Below are 21,216 nucleotides of genomic sequence, written 5' to 3'. Positions count from 1 at the left end.
TTCCAACACTAGATAATAGCATTTTCCTTTGCATTTAATGCACTCATCTAATGTCTTAATGATTTTTCCCTTGATTTAATCCCTAGAACAATAATTTTTTTATTTAATGTGGTCGGATTGGTGGCATCGATTTAAAAAATGTTTTTTTTACTTTTAATTATTGGTGTACCAAATATGTTATGTTAGATGAGTAAAAATATTTTATTTTTGTAATTAATTTGTTGTGGACCTATTTTTATAATTAATTAATTTTATAATATTATTTGCAAAAGCGGAAGAGGAAAATTGAAGACCATATGATTGGTTTGTACGTACAGGCCATTTCCGTGTAACATACTACTAATATATTTAAAAAAAGGAAAAAGACAATACCCTCTAATCACAACAATCATCATCATTGTTTTTTCAAACTCTGAACAAATCAAAGAGCAACACAAAGTCGTGAGTGATGAAACTTTTAGCGTTTGGTATGGAAATGTACCATTTTTAACTTTTGTGCGCCTCTCTGCTTTCAGTATTCTTCCATCACATGCCATCATCTTTATTTTTCCAAATACATTGAAAAGAAGACAAGAGTTGTAAATTAGTCAGTCATCATCTTTCGCTATTCCTGCGATTGATTTCGATGAGAGAAGTTGTGGATGGGCAGCCTTTTTTGCAGTGTTGGTGTTTAATACAAATGGTAGCATTCCTCTGTTCCAAGCAAAGGCGTAGACTGTGGGTCTTGTCTTTTCAAATAAAATATAGAAATAGGGCCCAGCCTTTTTTAATTCCCTTGACAGCCAATGTTTGTACCTCTTCTTCCTATCTAATCCATTAACGTTTTTAAAACAGGTTCTGTAATCTCGTGTTGGTTGCATATTTTCCTCTTCCTTTTTAAATCTCCATCACATTTCTTGAGTTGAGAAAAAAAGATTGGATACACAATAATTTAATGTCTCGTCTTTACATATATTAAACCTTAAATTAAGTTGATGTTATGAGTTTTAATATTAATTCATGTTTTAGTCAACTAATAATATTATAAAATTTGAATATGCATGCAATACATAAATTTTGATGTTAATATAATTTTTTTTATAAATATACTTTTTTACATAATTTATTTTTCACTGAGTATCATAAACCAGTTAGTAGTCTTCAATATATGCCTATTCTAATGGGAGAGCCCGACCCAGACCCTATCCCTGTCCCTAAAAGAGGCCAAAATCTTTAGGACCACGTAAAACCTTTCCCTGTTTAAGTGCTATATAGTAGGATAGGAGAGGGCAGGTTAAACTTGTTTATTTAGTTTAAAATATAAAAGAAAAATTACAGAAAGCGGTAATACAGTTGATCATTAAACTTAGCTGGTATATATTTTTACATGGTATTTAGCATACTATAACTATATATACGTCATAACTCACTTCCTGGAGAATACAGTAACATTGGTAGCATAATAACAATAACAATATATTGTGAATGCTATTAGATAAGCAACTTTTAGTTAGTAATAAATTACTATTATATTAGATAGGGTTATGTAAGAATAGGGAATCTCTTAATTAAATTAGTGGCTGTAATGTTGACCTTAATTATAATAAAATCTCGTAATTATTTATTGTCTGATTAATTGTTCACTCCAAGGGTTCTTTTGGATAGGTATTTATCTCAGTGTGGTACGTTTAGTTTTCTTTTTAGTTCACGTTACAGTATTTAATCTCATTGCTATCGTTACTTTTACACTAACAGAAGGGAAATACATCGCCCATCTAAATGGACCCTAATCCAATTGAATCTTAACTCGATTAATATGAGTATTGTTGCTGATATAAGAAGACGTAGGTTCGAGTGCGAATGAGAATTGTTGATAACATGAGCTGCTTTAAAAGGCCATAGATCATTGGGTTTGAAATGAGTCGGTCGCAAATTTAATAATAACTAGACATGTTAAGTCATTTCAGCAATTAAATCACATAAAATATATATGATTAAATATTTGGGTTTTGACTGCTTTATTTAATTTCAGGGAAAATAAAAAAATGTTGTGAATATAATAATACTGCTTAAATAGTCATTTTTGTTAGGTGCTTCCAATACAGCAAATACACAAAAGAAAAAAAAATTAAACCAACTTCTTAAAATGTTGGCATCATTTCTATAAGAGGAGAGAAATTGTTATCAGTACGATCACAACTGTTTGGCCTTTAAAATTTCCTACACAGCGGGGGCATGACTAATATGCCAGAAAAATTGGCATCATTTTTGATATTTCCAACGGTTATTAATTTTGTAGGTTTCTAAGCTCTTCGGCTTCTATATAAATAGCAGCCAAACTCGGTTCTTTTACGCCTCAAAATCGAAAACCCATCTTGCCCTGTGCTTTGGTGTTGTAATATCATCATAGTTATGAGCAGTGATATAGAGTGTGTCTGGGTCTTCGCCCTTGCATCCAAATGCCGAGCTTTTTCACGGGAAAGTATTGCATGGTCAATTTTGATCATCGCTCTTGCCTGGCTACTTATGATCTTACTCTACTGGGCTCACCCCGGTGGTCCAGCTTGGGGAAAATATAGGTTCAAAATTTGTTCCTCTCTTTCTTCTCACGCTAACAAGCCAATTCCAGGGCCTAGAGGGTTGCCTCTATTTGGCAGCATGAACCTTATGGCCAGCTCCCTGCCTCACCACCGGATTGCATCCGCTGCTGAGACATGCAAGGCTAAGAGGCTCATGGCCTTTAGCCTCGGAGATACTCGTGTTATTGTCACCTGCAACTCGGATGTAGCAAGAGAGATTCTTAACAGCTCTGTATTTGCTGATCGTCCAGTGAAAGAGGCGGCGTATAGCTTGATGTTCAATAGAGCAATCGGGTTCGCTCCTTATGGAGTTTACTGGCGAACCCTGAGGAGAATCGCGGCTACGCACCTTTTCTGTCCTAAGCAAATTAAAGGTGCAGAGGATCAGAGGCGCGTGATTGCCTCTGAAATGGTCACTTTATTTGCTCACACCTCTAACCAAAGCTTTCGCGTACGCCAAGTCCTCAAACGAGCTTCTCTAAACAACATGATGGCTTCGATATTCGGACGAAAATATAAGTTAGATTCCATCAATACTGAAGTTGAACAACTTGGAGATCTAGTTGATGAAGGCTACGATTTACTGGGCACATTTAATTGTTCTGACCATCTCCCTTGGTTGGTAGATTTTGATCTTCAGAAACTCAGACTTAGATGCTCAAACCTTGTCCCTAAAGTAAACCGCTTTGTCAGCCGGATTATAGCCCAACACAGAGGTAGGGTTCCAACAAACTCTAAAATTCGAGATTTCGTCGATGTTTTACTCTCTCTCCAAGGTACCGATAAATTATCAGACTCCGACATGATCGCCATTCTGTGGGTAAGCCATCCAATTTAAATTTCTTATTGTAAAAAGAATAAAAAATTTACTAGAGCTCATATCATTTGATTAACGTTTTCCATGTTAAAAAATGTAGCTTGTTTAAGAAAGGTGTTGAAGAAATAAGACAAATCAAATCAATACTATTTCTGGTACTGAGTTTGATTGTACTAAATAAAATACTGTCACGTGGCTTTTTGTATAGGAAATGGTATTCAGGGGAACTGATACTGTGGCGGTGCTGATTGAGTGGATACTAGCAAGGATTGTGCTTCATCCTGAGGTTCAATCAAGGGTCCATGATGAGCTCGACAAGGTTGTTGGCAGATCACGTGCTGTGGACGAGTCTGATGTAGCCAAAATGATTTATCTTCCGGCTGTGATCAAGGAGGTTCTGAGGCTTCATCCACCGGGCCCCCTGCTTTCCTGGGCCCGTCTAGCTATCACTGATGCCACTATTGATGGGTATCACGTGCCCAAGGGGACTACGGCAATGGTGAACATGTGGGCTATTACGAGGGACCCTCAAGAGTGGCCAAATCCACTTGAATTTATGCCCGATAGATTTGTGACTGGAGAAGGTGAGGTGGAGTTTTCTGTGCTTGGTTCAGACCTTAGGCTGGCTCCATTCGGGTCGGGCAGGCGAACATGCCCGGGAAAGAACTTGGGGTTGACCACCGTCAGCTTTTGGGTGGCAACCCTTCTGCACGACTTTGAATGGCTACCCTCAGATCAAAATCCCGTTGACTTATCCGAAGTTTTAAGACTATCTTGTGAGATGGCTAATCCTTTGAGTGTTAATGTTCGCCCCAGACGTAAATTAAGCCTATCACACCAGTGACATTGTGCCCTCGAAAATGAGGAACTAAGAAGAGCGAAAACATGAGAATCAAAGACCCCCCCCAAAAAATAGTAGTAGGGAAGTGAACCCTTGATAACCTTGTCTTGGTCGTGTCCCTCGAGTTTGAGGTTTTTAATCTTCATTTGTTACTGCATAGTTAATTATCTATCTGTTTTACTACTATATCTTGTGCGAATTAACTATTAGTGTGCCTTTAACCTGTCCGCCTGTTCATGAACTATGGTCAGAGAAGCAAAGAAGAATGAAGATACGTTATGTGGTGCTAGTATATGATAAAAGCTTTAACCTTACTCATCTCTTTTTTCCAAGACGTGAATTCTCGTAAAATAATAGCTTCGGATTCCAAAATGTCTTTCTCCAAAAAAGAAAATTCACAACGTTAATTACTTGAGGCATGCAGTATATTTCTGGTGACAGTTTACAGATATAATCATCAGATTTCACTTGCTGTCTGTACTGAAATTCTTTACAAGTTAATTAATAGTAGCGCATTGGGAGGGAGGATCTCAATCAATCTGCACAAGACATCACTAAAGAGGTTAGAACTAAGAGTCAGACTATATGTTTGCTTTGTACATATAGGCCATTTTCCCTAAAAAAAATTAATTTAGAAAAAAAGACAGCATTCACAATCATCTTCATTATTGATTGAAACTCTCAACAAATCCAAGACCAATGACGATGAAACTCTTGGCTTATGGTATGGAAATATAGCATTTTTGTCTTAACTATCGTGCGGCTCTGCTTTTTTCTTTTCTTTTGTTCATATTATTGATAGCAAATACTACTACTGTAAAAATGACAGAGAGAGCTGCTTTCCCTTTTCTGTACAAGTGTCTAAGGAAGGAGGCTGTAAATTAGGTAGCGGTAATTAATCAGTTATCATCTTTTGCTATTCATGGGATTACTTTCCAACAGACAACTTGTGGATGAGCAGCCTAAGTTTCGTTAAAACAAGCACGTTTCTTAACTAATACTATGGGCCCTTCTGCTGATAATCCAAATAATGTTCCAACTTTTTAGGAAAGAAGATGAACATGGAATTTGACATTTTTAATCCCCTTCTTCACACGATGGTGAAGGAGATGCCCTTCTTTTTTTTATCCAAAAAGAAACAAGAAAATTACAGTTTCTAGCTACAAAGTCTATACACTAATCCTTATATCTGCACCCCCTAATCTCTTTCTAACTATTGCCTCTATTCCTGCCTTCCCTCCAAATCAAGTAGATATGAGCAAGACTCTTTGAAGCAATTAGGGGGTGTTTTATGTTTTAAGTGAATCATTTTCATCTTGGTGATGGAAAGTGATGAATCATATTCATCTTAGTGTCAGCGGAGCCACATGGAATGTTGACCCCACAAAGAAAAAGTAAATTATTTATAACTTTTTTCTAAAAAATTTTATATTGATTTTACAAAATATTTGAAAATTGTTTTATAAAAAAGTTGATTTCGCAAAACATTTGAAAATAATTATTTTATATAAAAATAATTAAATCTCTCTATTTAAAATCCCTAATTTTTTTATTTTTTAATACATCACTTTTTTTTCTCAAATTTCTCTTATTCTCTCACACTCTCAATATAGGTGTTGAATATTTTAATACTTTCAAATGGGTCTTCCTAATTCCGTAATAACTATGTATTTTTAAGCTTTATTGATTATATTCTTTTAAAAATTATGATTTGGAGCTTTTCTTGTGATAGATTAAGATTTTTATGTAAGATTTAATTTTTATTTATTAAATGATTTTGGCACATTGATTTTACATAAGATTCCTAACATCATGATTGGGTAATAATTTTAGAGGTTGATCAATACAAATCCTTGAGGAAATTAGGTTTGATCGTATTTATAATATTAAAATTTTAAATATTGATTAGAAATTTAACATTTTATTTAGAAATTATTGTTGCAAGTGTGATTATTGTGAATCTTATATTTGAACAAAAATAATATCTTACATTCGCATGGCACCAAAAAGGCTTTGTAAACACTTTGGTGCGTTTAAGGATTAGATTTATTTGTTCTAAATGTTTAGTAGGAATGAGAAAATATTTTAAAAGAAAGTCTACTGGTGAAGTAGAGGAAGAACAAGAAGAAAAAAAATCTTACACATTAGATTATATGGCTTTTATAGATGTTTTAATTTTTTTTTTAAAATTGACCCCACAATTCAAATTTTCTAGTTTCGCCTCTACTTGGTTTACCATTGTCTTGTAGGGAGTTTGTGTTCTATTTTGGATAATATTCGTCTTTGAGGGATTGTATTTATTTTGTTTTGTATATGTTTTGAATCGGTGGTGGGTTTCTTTTTGGTGATGAGTCCCTTTTGTAATCCACTATTGGGTGGTTTTATTAATTTTTTAAAATAAATTCTTATGTCCTAGCAAAACAATAATAATATGAGCATTCTATCTTATTCTCCATAAGATGAAAGTAAAAGTCTTCCACTCTTTTGCTTGTTAATATTCAGTGGATGATTTGCTATGGATAGCTAACCACTTGATAGGAGAGTGTTTTGGTATGTGAAACGGGAACCATAACAATCTATTCCATTCAATTTTTATAGCTTTATGCTGTATCTCATTCCATTTTGACCCTACCACATACTTTTGCCCTCGCATTATCCAAGCTCCTATTTGAACATTTATAAACTGGCCAGCTAAAAGGGAAATAAAATAACAACATCTATAAAGAACTAACCTTCATGCTTTATATTCTCATTCACCGAAAATGCTCACCATAGTAGATACTTCAAGCCACAAAGATATATCCATTAAGCACCAAATACTTAAAAGTAATCAAAATGGGACTGAGAAGGGTTAAGCACTAAGACTTAATTTTGGTAAGGCCATAAATCAAACAAATAAGCACATCGGTGAATAAATAAAGAGAAGGCTTATACAAGCTCAAATCATGGGTCCTAGAGATATTCATACATAAGGTTGGCTTTAAAGGCTCAAACGATCCAAAGATAGCATAAATCATTCATTCGACTAAATTTCACCTAGGATTTCACCTCAAGAAGATATTAGATAGATTCTAGGCTCAATTTCAATTCAATTTACACATGCACGTGCGCGCACACACATGTAATTAGCCTTTACAATAACAACTAGATTGAAATCAATGCTCAGTGTTTAGGGCAATTAATTATTAAAGAAACAACATAGAATACAAATCATGCAAAATTAGTTATCAATCTTGAAATATGAAGCATAAAGTATCATCATTGAAACAAAATAAGCAAATCTTTTCTTTCACGCAGCACACAAAACATGCAACAAAACCCAAAAATAACAAACGAAAATACATCTCTCCCCCAAATTTAAATATCACATTGTCCTTAATATGAGAGAGACATAGAAACCATAAAACAACGAACCAAAACAACAACACTTAACTAGAAAGAAGAAAATACAATAGACATAGAAAAAAACTCCCCTAATTAGTAGCTAAATTACCGTCTTTAATGGGAAGCAAAATACTAGCCAAACCAAAAAATGATTGATGAAGAGACGGATAATCCACCACATCGTACAAGTCACAAGTAGTCATTTGCATCCAACAATAGTTCAAAATAATCACAAATACCCATGAGCTAATATTTCACAAAAATTGAGTAATGGTCATGACCAACAACAAGTATTACCAATTGCTCTTAACAAAATCGAAATGAAATTAAGTGAAAATTAAATAAAAAAAATTTATATGCTAGTCAGAAAATTTGAAAAGATGAAAAAATTAAACCAAACACGTCGAATAAGTGTGCGAACGGTGTTGGGACCAATTAGGGGTTGGGTTGGCTGTACGCAGGTGTCAAGGTTAGAATGAGGGATTGGGGGGAAGGCAGATTAAGGTTAGCTAGTGGTTGGGTTGAGGGTCATGCGACGACAGGGGACTGAGGTTATGGCACGTAGGCGGGAGGGCTAGGTCATGCAATTGGGTTTCGTAGAGGTGGTGGAGCACAACGAGGATGGAGCGCACAAATAAGTGAGAAGGGGCACAGGGGTGGTGGGGCGAAGATGCTAAAGTGCATTTTCTGTATGTAGTGGTTTTAAGGGGGCTAGTGGTAGGCGATTAGGCACGTGATATAAGTGTTAAAGTGGTTGCTTGTGCATGGCTAGCTGGTGGGCGTTGGTTAGCTTACGGCTAAGGGAGATGGTGGTTAAGGTTGATAATTTGAGTATGTTTTTTTAGAAATTAAGTATTTTTTTCTCAAATATACAAAATAAAACAAAACAAGATAATATAATATAAAAATTCGCTCCATTATAATAAAAAAACTCAACTCCACCAAATTTCTTCGTTGTTTTTTTATGTGAAAACCCAAATTTTTGGCATGTTCCACTGAAAACAAAATGTCATTCCATTGAGGTTTTTTTTTTCTCATCTTTATATGTAGCACCAAAGTCTGGCATGCTCCATTGAACTCACATTTCTACTCCGCTAAATTGGAATATCAATTTTACTTAAAAATTCATAACTTAAATTCTGCTCCACTCATTTTTTATAACACCCCGATACTCAGCCTGATCGTCGGTCCGGGTTACGATATGTTACATTCGTTGCCGAAGTAACTACAATTAAAACACAAACAATTTATAGCAGTTAATAATTAAAATTTAGTTAAAACATACATTCAACATGAAATAAAGTCAATTACGAGTCTTATACAAGCTTACGTAAGCTCTAAAGCTAACCTGAAAAAGAGATAGGACTTAATTATAAATAATTCAAAATATGGGATCGACATTGTGAAGTCCTCCTTCCTACAGAGGGATGACATCAAACAGTTTGTCACGTCACGACGTCAAGCCAATTGACATCGCAACGTCACCTACTGTAATGGCCTCGTCGAGACAACAGATTTCTCGCCGCACCGTGACCCGGTCATTTCTCGTCACGACGACGTATGAACGTCGTGACGTTACATACTGTTTTAGCCAAAATGTACCAATTGGTACCTATTGACAAACCAACCAAATTTTACATCATTTAAACCTTTCCTACCTACATGAAACATACCAAAAACATGTCCAAAATATGCACCAATAACCATATGCATCCTATTCATCAACTTAAACTCTCATTTATACAATTTCCATAACAATCCACCTATCAATACTAATTCATAATCCCTAAGATTCATTCTCACTTATCAATTTTACATTTCATCATTACCAAAGCATGCTCATACATACAAAATCAAACACAAAACTTAAATATTTAACAACCACCTATACCTTATCAACCAATCCATTAATCTATTTCTTAGTAATTTCACTAATAAGAATCATCAAGCAAACTTTAACTATCTACAAATATATTTCATACTATATTCAAGCCTATATACAATCTACTTTCATTTGATAAAAAAACATGCTTAATCATTATAACATATAAAAACAAATAATCAATGCTTATATACCAAAATGACTGAACCTTGGTACATGTCATTTAACTACAAAAGAAATTCACCAACTTCACTAAGTTTGGGATTCCATCCGAATGCTGAAGTTAAGGCTCTGGAGTTCGTATTTAACCTAACTTGCACACAAAAAATAAAGTCATACGCTGAGTATAAACTCAGTGGTATTTCTACAATTCTATTAACCAAAAAGCAAATTAAACTAGTGTATGTCATTTAATAATCATACTATTTATAACAATACAAATCGTCATGCAAAATGCACCATTTATGCCATATAATTCCATTTAAACATATTTCCTTAACTAGTTTAAGAATACCTTATAATAGCATATCGTATTTCGAATCAAATCAATATATTCGACCAAATTCCATATCAATCTTTCAGCATATAACTAGTTCGTATACTCATTCCCAATTTTAGTTCACATCAAACAATATTATCTAATCTTTGTATTTTAAACCCCTATTAACTTAACTCGAACTCGAACGGATACACTGATCCAACTAACACACCAATTTGGCACCCAATGCCTTATCGAACAATTCTGAAGTAAATAAATTGTGTCCAACGCTCATCGGTATAAACAAAGTAAAAAATTGCCTAGAACCTATCGAATCGTAGTCGAAGTAACCCATTGAAAAGTTAATTCTTCCTAAATAGCATAAGCATTTTCCAGAAACTTTCACACCGACAAACCTTTGGATGCACCATCAACCTGAATTTTCATTGCAACATCTAACCATTATAAGATATCAAAATATGTTGACCACTTTTCAAACTATGGTGTGGGAACTTTCTGAGAAGTTCCTTATACCTTTCTCATGCATCGTACAAAGTCTCCCTATCATATTAAGTGAAAGTATGAATGTCCCTCAAAAGTCTAGTTGATTTAATGAGAGAGAAATATTTGGCCAAAAATTTCTCTACTAATTGATCCCATGAAGTAATAGAAGCATAGGAAAGAGAGTTGAGCCAATCCTTAGCCCTCCCATCTAGAGAAATTTTAAACGATCGGAGTCTGAATGTCTCATCGAATAACCTATTATATTTGATAGTATAAAAAATATTTGAAAAGGTTCTTAAATGAAAATTGGGGTCTTTACTTGGTAGTCCAAAGAAGTTATTTTGAATCAACTGCATAGTGCCAGCATCGATTTTAAAGTTATCCTCCTCAATAATAGGTCTAGTGATACTCAAATGATATCCTTCATATAATGACACGCTAATCAATACACCTCCTTTGTTCTTTAGGTGATTGCCAACCCCAGGTGGGTTGGCGTCAGGATTCTCAAGATTATCATGACCCACCTTAATTGGTTGTACCCTAGCTTAACTGGTTGCTCTTTGATTTTGGCGATAGGTCCTTCCAATTTTTGAATAAAATAATATTAAAGAATTTGACCCAAAATTTCATATGATCAATCAGTTAATGCATTAACCAAGCCACTCTAAGCACCATCATTCAACTACTTTCACAATAAGATGGGTGTGTTAACAACTTCAATAGATGTCCAGAATGGGTAGCAATGATACTAATATTATTACTTTATTTGTTTCTTTGTTACTTGCAGGTATGTTGGTTCATTTGTTTTTTTATGTTGAGACAATAAATTTAGCAATTTTGGGAACTTGGTAAAATAGGTGAATGTTAGAATAGTATAGGATGTTGTAACACGTGATAAATATGTATTTTGTATTTGTTTTATGGTATGAACTAATTTTTACAGTTAAAATAAGCTATTGGAAGAATTGACAAGAGGATTCTATTAGAGTCAGTTAGTCAATGGATTCTGGCTTCTCTATTTTATAAAAATAGAGACCTATCTCAGATTTTGGGATATTGAAGTCTTAATCTATAAAAGAAGTAGGCCTCTTTTCTCTTCTTTAGTTTTCTTTCTTTGTTCCAATGGTAATATTTAATATATTTAATAATTTTCTATAACGATTCATAGAAATATTTTAAAAATTACTACTTATTTTATAATTTTTAAGAAATATCTATAATTTTAATAATTTTCTGTAGTTTCTATATTTTATAACATTTTATATTTGTCCTAATATATTAATATATTTTATGATATTTTATCATGTTTATAATTTTAATAAGTTTTCTAGATTTTTATATCATTTTAATAATTATTAGTAATTATTAATAATTTTCTCAATATTTTAGTAATTTTAGGCTTAAATGTTAAAAAGTCATTGTAAAATAATTAAAATTTTAATTAAGCCACCATGTCATCATTTTCCTTAATTATTCTTTTAGCACTTAACCCAAAACGTTATATAATATTTTAAAAATAGAATTGTTAAAGTTTTCAAAGCCTCATAAATATTCCCAAAATTTTGAAAAATAATTAAAAATTCTCTAAAGAACTTTTTAAAGCTTTATTTATTTTTTGAATTTTAAAATTTTATAACGATTTAAAGAATTTTCTTTGGATATTTTTTTGAAATTTCGGAAGTAATTATCAATTTTTATTTTAAATATTTTTAATAATTGTGCATTTACACGTGACTAAGTTTTTAGAGGTCTATTTATTAACGAAATGATTGACGTTGTTTCAATTATTCTCAATCTTTTCTAAATTTGATTGTTAATTATTAATAAGACATAATGATAATTTAGATTTCAATATTTATAATTTTTCATCAATTTGATTGCCTTCAACCTTTTAAAAGAATTGAATTTGATCATTCGCCTTTTAGAAATAGTTGAAGTGCTTATTTTTAATGAAAATACTAACTAAAACATTAAATTTTTAAAATGACACTTTGCATGGTAATATGTGTGTATTTTATAGTAATTTTTGAATTTTTTATATTTTTAATTTAAATAGTTTTATAACTTTTAAATTATTTTTTAACATGACATATAAAATAAATAGTGCTATTTCGAATAAAGTATCGTGAACTAACATACTATTGTCACACAAATATCATTAAAACTAATGTTTTAGTTATCATTTTCATTGTAAAATGTGGGTTAACTCTTTTAGAAAAATTATTAATCAAATTTAACAAGAAAAAAGATTAAATGTTGAGAATTAAATTTATCAATATACCTATTAACAAAAATATATAGTTAACATCATAATCAATGATGATACTTTAATAACTCTTCTCGTCTATTTTGAGAGAAACCAAGGGATTAGGGATGTGTTGAATATTTAATCTATAATTAGATAAATATTTTGAAAGTAATCTATAAATAATTAAGATATATAGGTGACAAAATAATAGAAACCGGGGATGAAGAAATTTGTTATGGTTTTAGGGTGAACCAAATTTTATTTATAGGAGTTGTTGTCGTCCATTAGGCTCGTGGGAATTAAGACGGTGGAGAAGGAGGAAAGCGATCTTAGAAATGTACCAAAGCTTCGTCTTGATAAAGACCACTACCTACCGCTTAATCATTAATTAATACTGTGAGAGCATGGTGTTAGACGTAGCGGTAACACCCTCTAGCTAGGCACAGACGGTGACCCCCACATGAATTCCAACAACTACAAACAAAACACCAATTGGCTTCCATTGTTAATTTGGACAAGGCAACAGTTCAGCTTCATCTCAATTAATTAAAATTTAGCTGCCCACTTCTTAATCATGACAACAAATGCTTTCTCGGCATAATTTTTATACTTTGTAATTTAACCTTTCTAGTTGCCTATGTTGCAGCAATGGGTTCTAGATAGTGAATCAGGAAATTATGTCGGGGTGAGAACAAAGGAATCATTTACCATTAAATTATTTGTTGAAAAGCCCTAACAAAACAAGCTTTTGGACATGATGAAAGCATGTATTTTGTTGGTTTGTTAGGGGAGGAGCTGAAACATCTTTTTAAAGATTACTAGTACAAGAAGAAAAAGATGAGACCATCACGTCATTAACCTAACCGAATAGACTAATCATGATCTAGTAGAGGATGAAGATAGAGTGAAGCAAGCATATTCTATAAATTTACCTATCCATTTATTCTCATTAACTTTCCCATATGTCCAGTTGGTGAAATTGCTCCTTCACCCCATCTAATCACCATTTCCCTGAAATCCCGCACACTAATAGTAGAAAACCTTGTAATTTTCCACCAAGGAAATGGGATAGTCTTTGAATATACTACGAATAAGGTAATCCCAAATTGGGATAGCTTTAGGCTAATCAAAAACTGAGAACATGGTTTCTTTTCTTTTTCTATCTTCTGCAATGAACTAAAAGCAGTAGTGCAACAGATCAGTTAATGCATGTAAGATTTTATCAACATACTTGGGTCCTAATTATGCACTGTTTTTCATTTCTCAAATCCTTAGTTGGTTAACCCCATGTACAGTCTACAGACTATCGCAGTAGCCTTCTTAATTGCCCATGTGACTTGCCCCTTTTTTGTTTTGTTTGTTTTCCATTGTCATAAATTATTGCTGTTTACTTACTGTTAATGTCGTAATTTATCTATCTTTTGCCAGCGAAATCAGTGTCGTTATACTATTTGTAAAATAACTGATCCACGATAAGAAAGAGACACAGATTTGGACCATTTGCTGATACCAGAGAGATTAGGTTAATTTCTATTAGCGATGTCTTACAAGAACCAAAAAAATATAGATAATAGCTTTCAATGGAGTCGCCTTGCTCCAGCAACAGCGGTTGCAAGTTTAGAACCATCTAAACAGGAATCCCAGGACATCCATTGCACCAATATTGCATATTTTAAGCATTACAAAGCTGAGTCTATCTCATTAACTACATGTCCTGTTCAGCTAAAAAAGGTTGACATATCAGCGGAGTAATCCAAATTCCAATTTGATTAAATTAAGTAAACCAACCATATATAATTTCAGTTTACATACCCGCATCATTTACCATTACAAATTCACTACAAATACAACTATATTACTTGATTCACTGTCACTATGCATCATCATATGAATCAAATAAAAATATATATGAAAGATTTTCTAATGAATACTTAAAATCTTGAAAACAAACTATATCTAATAAAGATTTAAAAATTTGAGCTAATGTGGAAGCAACAAAAGAGGTGAAAGGGTAATTTGCCCAAAACGGTTGCAACATATTGCCCCAAGTTTAGTGGTGGTGGAAAGCGCTGAAAAGTTTTTCACTTCCTGTTAACGCTCTCTTAGACATGAGAAATAGATGAAAAATTTTCAGCTGTTCCTTACAATCAGTGCAGTTTTTTCTTTCTTTCAAGTATAGGGGCGGTCTCTTCTCATTATATTCAATCTCGGCCAATGACGTACCACATCCAACAAAACCCCCCAAAAAAAAATTGTATTAGGTATAACTTTTTCCTCAAGATTTTTTACAACGCTAAATAAAAAAAGTTTCACTTTTTATTGTTGTTGTTAAGAGAAGAAAATAAGAAATAAGAATTTTTTAAATATTTATTAGAAAGTATTTCAATTTTTTTTATTAATGATGTGTCGAATTGTGATTTATTGATGGTCATGGGCACCAAATATAATCCCCTATAATTATAATTATAAATATAAGTACAGTGATTACAAAATAGAATTCAACTCAAATCCATCCGTGATGTTAAAATTGAATACTCTCACATCACAATTATATTTGGTGAGATTTAACCTTGATACAACTTTAACCTTCAATGATACCTCACTAACATGTCATTTTGCATTTAATTTGTTGTTGAACTATGAGTTTATGATTCCTGATCAAATATATTAATTATAGTACGAAAGTTGTTTAATTTATTGGCTGATGTATTAAGATAAGAAGTTTTGATAATATAAAAGTTCAAGGTGACGTTTTAGCATAATAAAGACCGCTTTATCAAGTTGGAGTTTTGAACTTAATGCCATATGGTTTTCAACATTTAATGTAAGACTCATTTGTATATATAATTTTATCTTTCACCTTACAATATGATTATATGAATCCAAAACTAAAAGGATCAGCTGAGCCTGAGCCTGAGCCCTTTTACCGCTCCGCGGGAGAATGGAACAAAATGGCGTCTTAACGAGTGTTTCCTTGGCCCAGGTTTGTGGGTTTATTAAAATGTCCAAATTCCTGGTCTGATCCAATACCCAACCCAACCTATGAAGAAGTTGAACAAGGGTCCATCGTAACCTGAGGTTAAATCAATTTAGGTTTTAGGGTATGCTCTTACGCACATTCACAAAGGTTACTATTGGGTGAATTTTAAATTTATGCATGTGTAAAATAATTAGGAGAACAGAAAAAAGAAAACTCAAAATTAAAATTGAATTAGATCCTTCATCTGAGTGCCAATATCTATTCTAATGATTAACTGCAGTTTAATGATAGAAGAAATGTGCTGTAAGTGGTTGTGTTTATACTCTCTGTTCTAGTTTCAGAGAGGACAGGGGAATCGTATCTGCTATAATCAGCATACAACAAGTACTGGAATTGAAGATTGAATCTCATGCAGGACGAAACAATTGCTCATCCAATAAGGAGAAGCAGGAAACTGATAAAGTGATTTGAATATATCATTTTTTTGAGCATTGGAAGTGGTATAAGCTCCTCCTTTACTGTTCCTCACTCCCCAGTCTCAAATGCAAACACATATGCACATGATTTGTAAGCAACAAGTGAACTCCAGTTCTGTGTCTTAATCCAAAGTGGTACATACCAGGGAAGCCGAAGTTTGGGTTTTAGAATCTAGACGACCGCAAAATCTACTTCTCTTCATCTAAATTTCAATGATACATAGACATGCTTTCCCCCATGTCTCCCAGTGTAGAGAAGGAAAGATTATTTGCATACATTTTCCTCTATATAGTTTTGTTTTTGTTTGGTTATTTCAAGACCAAAAATCCCACCATTGGTAACCACAAGGGGACTGATCAAAAAGACCGTCAGAGTCTAAACTGCGCCAATCTTCTGGAGAGGATAAAGAACCGTCAGCTGGATCCACCATGCTCATAAGGTTGGGCTCTTCTTCCAGTCCGAAGTAATCCGTCCTTATGGCACTATCATCATCCGATAAGGCTCCTAGTGCATGTTCCGATCTTCCCATTGATAAACTAAGCTGCCCTTCTGAATCAGACTTCACAGTCGTCTCTCCCTTATCTGAGGCTCCCTCACTGCACCTCATACCATTAACTTGTCCGCAACACTGCTCTTCCTCTTTCGGCTTCTTAATCAAATCGTTCAGCTTCTGCAACTGTTAATTAAGAGTTTAGGAACAAAAAAAAAAATCTGTTAGAGCCCTGATAAAGTTTCATTTTTTTTTTTAATTATGCAAACAATTAGATTAAGATAAGATAGTAGTAATAAAGTACCTGAGCGAGTAAGGCCTGCTTTTCTCTCTTTAAACTTTCGTACTTGGAAGCTAGATGATCGTAATTGGCTTGTAGGATGGTGTAATCTCGTTCAAGCTGCTTGGATTTCCACCTGGCTCTCTTGTTCTGAAACCATATGGCAACCTGTCGTGGCTGCAAACCCAACTCTTTAGCCACCTGCAACTTCTTTCGAGGTTCAAGCCTGGTTTCCGATTCAAACATCAATTCCAGAGATTTGATTTGTTCATCGCTGAACCTCCTCTTGTTCTTGTTTTTCTTCTTTTTAGTCGGTGTAACTTGAACCACGCTGGAAAAAGGCTCACCCATCTCCTCTCTATATTCTTCCCCATCTAACATCTTTGCCCTGGATTTTGCTTCCTAATAAAATTTTGTGTTAGTGCTGCGAATGTTGGTCCGGCGAGCCAGCAGGTAGCAGTACGAATCGAAGAAACAGGGAATGTTTTTAGACGTTTGTACTTGTGAATATGCCGGTATTTATATACAACCGTAAGTATCCATCTGCTTGGGTTTGGGTCTCACAGGATGTCTAAATTCTGCTAATTCCTACTTTATATCCAAACTCTATGGGATCTCTGATAACGTACAGTGCTTTTCCTCTTTTGCCTTTATAAAAATTTTCATTTCTATTCCTATCTTTTGTGCTAGATTTTTTTGGCCTTAAAAATTTTAATTAAATCCTAGTAAGATATTGAGGGGTAAGTCCTTAAGGTAGCAAAGGAAGCAGTAAAGGTTTTATGTCGGCATCAACTCCAAGTGGTTCTCTTTCTTGGCTAACTTATTATGTAATTGAATTTGAAATAATCATGTTTAAGCATCACTTCACATTTTACAGACTTCCCATCCTATGTTTCATGTGTTAATAGTTAATCCAGTTTTAAAATATAATTTGTCAGAATCATCACCGTCACAACTTCAACAAGTCTTGTTCTTATAATAAAGAAAATGTCGGCTGCATGAATCACGTTCCACCACTTAAAATCAAAATTCATTCTTTTAATTTCATATATCCATGCTTCTTGGAGAAACTTGCCATCCATCCATCCATCCTCCTTCCTCAGCTAAGCCGTTGATAAAAAAGAACCCAGCTCCAGCCAGGAGATTGGTTCCAAGGCGCCGCTGTCACCGCGTACTTAAACTTTGATTCTCCCTTCTATATATATCTTAAAAAAAGAAAACCCTTTTTCATTTAATTAAGAGAAACACTTGCCTTGGGACAAGTATCTTTCAGCTGTCAAACATCATCCAATCAGCACTTGCCACCTGCCTCTGGTCAAACCTTGGTACCCATACGTCGTCTTTTTTGTTTGGGAGTTTTGAGTTGCCACGCAGTGACGTGTCGTTAACTTTGTGGTTCGACCCTAGAAAAGATTGATTTAAATTGGTGGACACGTGCCCCAGCTTTGATCAATATCGTAACATACTGGCTTTGCATTTGTTTCCTTCCCCACTGCCTGCTTGCCACGTGGTATTCAGCAACATCCATTATTATAGAGGAGGTAAAAAGTAAATAAAACTCATAACCAATGAGATGTTAACATTCAAAGTAGCGTAAGGATATAGTTGATAGGTCATAGAAAGGAATGTTTGTCATGATGTAATGGGTTTTTCCTCATAAATTTTCTTTTAAATCAGTATATGGTATTTTTTTTCTTTTAAATCATAATTTAAAATATTATCACAAATTTGTATTTTAATTCTCATAAACATCTACCATTTAATTAAAAACCCCGCTTGTCTCAAAACAAAATCCATCTATTTACTGACTATATGTTTTCATTTTCCTCTTCTTATTTAATAACATAACCAAATTCAATTACTTTATAATTTTATTTTATACTATCAATTTTAAATTTATCTTTAACTAAATTATTCATTAATTTGTCTTTTTAATTTACTTAATTATCATTATTTAGAAAAATTTAATGGATAAATTAATTAAATTGCAAAAGCAAAGAAACAAATTCGAATACATCTCAAAGTTAATATATATAATTGGATTAAAATTAAGTTTAAAAGATTTAGCATGCATTTGCATAAAATATTTTTAAAAATAATATATATATATATATAATTATGTATCATTCATGGTAGTTTTTTAAATATATTAAATTATTACACTATATCTAAGATATGCTTATATTAGAATATAATGTAATTTATAATTTGGTTTAATAATTTTATAACTAATTTATTCTTTTATTATTTTAATTAAAATATTAAATAAAATAAACAGAAACTAAGTAATTAATGAAAAATAAATTATTTTTAAAATTTAAAAATCAGTTCATAAAATAAACCGGTCAGTGTAGGGTTGAATACTTTTTTCTTAAAATAAACAAAATGGGTTCAATATTTTATAATTTTATTTAATTAGGTGGATTGAATACTCCACCTTAAGAGAGAAGGGGTTAAGGTTGTAATGATGAAAATGACATATCATTTTATTTGTATTAGGCGAGAGATTAAAAACCATTGTTTGATGGCTACAATTTTCTTCCGTCTGGGTAACATCAATACAATGAACCAATGCAAGAGCTCAGAGTGGCGGAAATTGGAGGTGTACATCCAAATCGAGTTAAAGAAGGGATGTTAAACGGTCAAGGGATTACCGCTGCTGGCACTTTTTTCCCTCTCTACGATATGTTAAAACCTCCTACGGGGGCAAGATGGCAGATATTGAGTGAGATGGGGCCACCATGTCGGATTCAACACTCCCAATTTAGGGGTTTTTATTTTTTGAATAAATTACACCATAGGTCACCTAATTATGAATTTCTTTTAAATTGGTTATCCAACTAATCAAGTTTTTTTTTGTTGGTCCATTTCTTAAGAGAGATGAAGGGTTGAGGGTTATTTTTTAAAATTATCACTAAATTGATCTAATAGGTAAATTTGAGAGCTAAATTTATTATTATACCAGTTTTTAATTATCATGTCACCCTTCAGTCAAACACTTAACAAAACCTAGACAAAGAAAAAATAATTTCGATTAGTTGAGTCACTAATTTGAAAATTTTATAGTTGAGTGATAAAAATGAAATAGATCCATAAGCAGATGACTTGTGGTATAGCCTTTAAACCTGGAGATGGGGAGATGGGGAAGATAGAAAGGATTAAATTGAAGTCATTGTCAAGGAGTTTTGTCGCTTTGAGTTTAAGGAAGTTGTTCAATGAAATGCAACTTGCCCAAGTAGATTTTTTTTTGATGGCATAAAGTGGTTCGATGATGTCTTGGTCATAACCTGACATTACTGCATCCAATGGCCGATGATAAGGATTATAGTTTAGCCTTGCTTTCAATTGTTTTTTTATGTATAAATTAAGGCTAATTTAGCATTAAAAGTCCTTTTGAAAAATAGCGTAGAAATTCTTTTTTAAAATGGTAAATCTCACTGGTAGTTATCAAATTAGTAGTAAATTATTTTAGTTATTTAGTTAAAAAACTTATAAAATAATCATTTAATTATGTAATTTTGTTTTTTACCAGCACTTATAACAATGGTACGTAGCTTTTAAAACTAATATAATATCAATTTTAATCCTCAATACTTATAAATTTTAAATACTTTTTAATCAATTGATTTAAATTGTTTATAAATTTTGATTTTAATATATAAATTATAATAGTTAATACAAACAAATGATATATTTATAATTTAACACCAAAACTAAATTTTTTTAAAATGCTAGAATTTTCAATTTTTGGTTTGGTTTGAAAAACTATCCTTTAGTAATGCTTTTGACTATGGTGATTGATTCCGCACCAATCCCGGGCATTTTAGTGTTAAAACGAAAAATTAAATAACTATTTTCGTATCGATGAAAATTCTTGTTCGTACTGGTTGCACTGACACGTTCCAATCAATTCTGATCATATCAAGTGGAACATGAGTGCACCAAATAATATTAAAAATATTAATTTTTTATAATTTGTTTTGTTTGAAAATTTGAAAAGTTAACACTTGTATTAACCAATAAAAAAAGAAAACTATACTTAATTGAACAAACTTTAAAATTAAAATATAATAAAAAAAACTCGCTGCTCACAGTTCAAAGAAGAAATCTTCTCACTTTTACCATCTTTTATAAGGAAAGGAAAAACAGCTAAATGACTAAGGGTGGGTTTCGATGGGTTATTGGGTGCGGTGCGATGCGATGCGATGCGTTTAGCTTACTTTTTGTCTCACGCTACAATGTCGCTATAGTATTTAATCTTATTGTCACCGCTATTT

At 32.8% G+C, this 21,216-nt stretch overlaps 2 protein-coding genes across 2 annotated transcripts; one reads left to right on the top strand and one right to left on the bottom strand.

Annotated features, from left to right (window-relative positions):
* The first annotated feature begins 2,198 nt into the window (after positions 1-2,198).
* Positions 2,199-4,439, top strand: LOC105802827 (cytochrome P450 78A3). Its single transcript, XM_012634702.2, has 2 exons — positions 2,199-3,378; positions 3,584-4,439. The coding sequence occupies exons 1-2, from the start codon at positions 2,392-2,394 to the stop codon at positions 4,217-4,219; spliced, it is 1,623 nt and encodes a 540-aa protein (XP_012490156.1). The 5' UTR covers positions 2,199-2,391; the 3' UTR covers positions 4,220-4,439.
* An 11,498-nt stretch (positions 4,440-15,937) lies between these two features.
* Positions 15,938-17,627, bottom strand: LOC105802828 (homeobox-leucine zipper protein ATHB-12). Its single transcript, XM_012634703.2, has 2 exons — positions 16,964-17,627; positions 15,938-16,845 (listed from the first exon to the last, which is right to left on the bottom strand). The coding sequence occupies exons 1-2, from the start codon at positions 17,318-17,320 to the stop codon at positions 16,483-16,485; spliced, it is 720 nt and encodes a 239-aa protein (XP_012490157.1). The 5' UTR covers positions 17,321-17,627; the 3' UTR covers positions 15,938-16,482.
* Positions 17,628-21,216: the final 3,589 nt, after the last annotated feature.

This window comes from Gossypium raimondii, chromosome 11 (genome assembly GCF_025698545.1).
Source record: "Gossypium raimondii isolate GPD5lz chromosome 11, ASM2569854v1, whole genome shotgun sequence".
Lineage (NCBI taxonomy): Eukaryota > Viridiplantae > Streptophyta > Magnoliopsida > Malvales > Malvaceae > Gossypium > Gossypium raimondii.
Note: the sequence above shows the minus strand (reverse complement) of the source record. Positions and strands in the feature narration are given on the sequence as shown.

Coding starts and splice junctions, on each gene's coding strand:
- LOC105802827 (XM_012634702.2), top strand. CDS start 2,392: ATGAGCAGTGATATAGAGTGTGTCTGGGTCTTCGCCCTTGCATCCAAA. Junction 3,379..3,583: donor ACATGATCGCCATTCTGTGG/GTAAGCCATCCA, acceptor CTTTTTGTATAG/GAAATGGTATTCAGGGGAAC.
- LOC105802828 (XM_012634703.2), bottom strand. CDS start 17,320: ATGTTAGATGGGGAAGAATATAGAGAGGAGATGGGTGAGCCTTTTTCC. Junction 16,846..16,963: donor AGCAGGCCTTACTCGCTCAG/GTACTTTATTAC, acceptor CTTAATTAACAG/TTGCAGAAGCTGAACGATTT.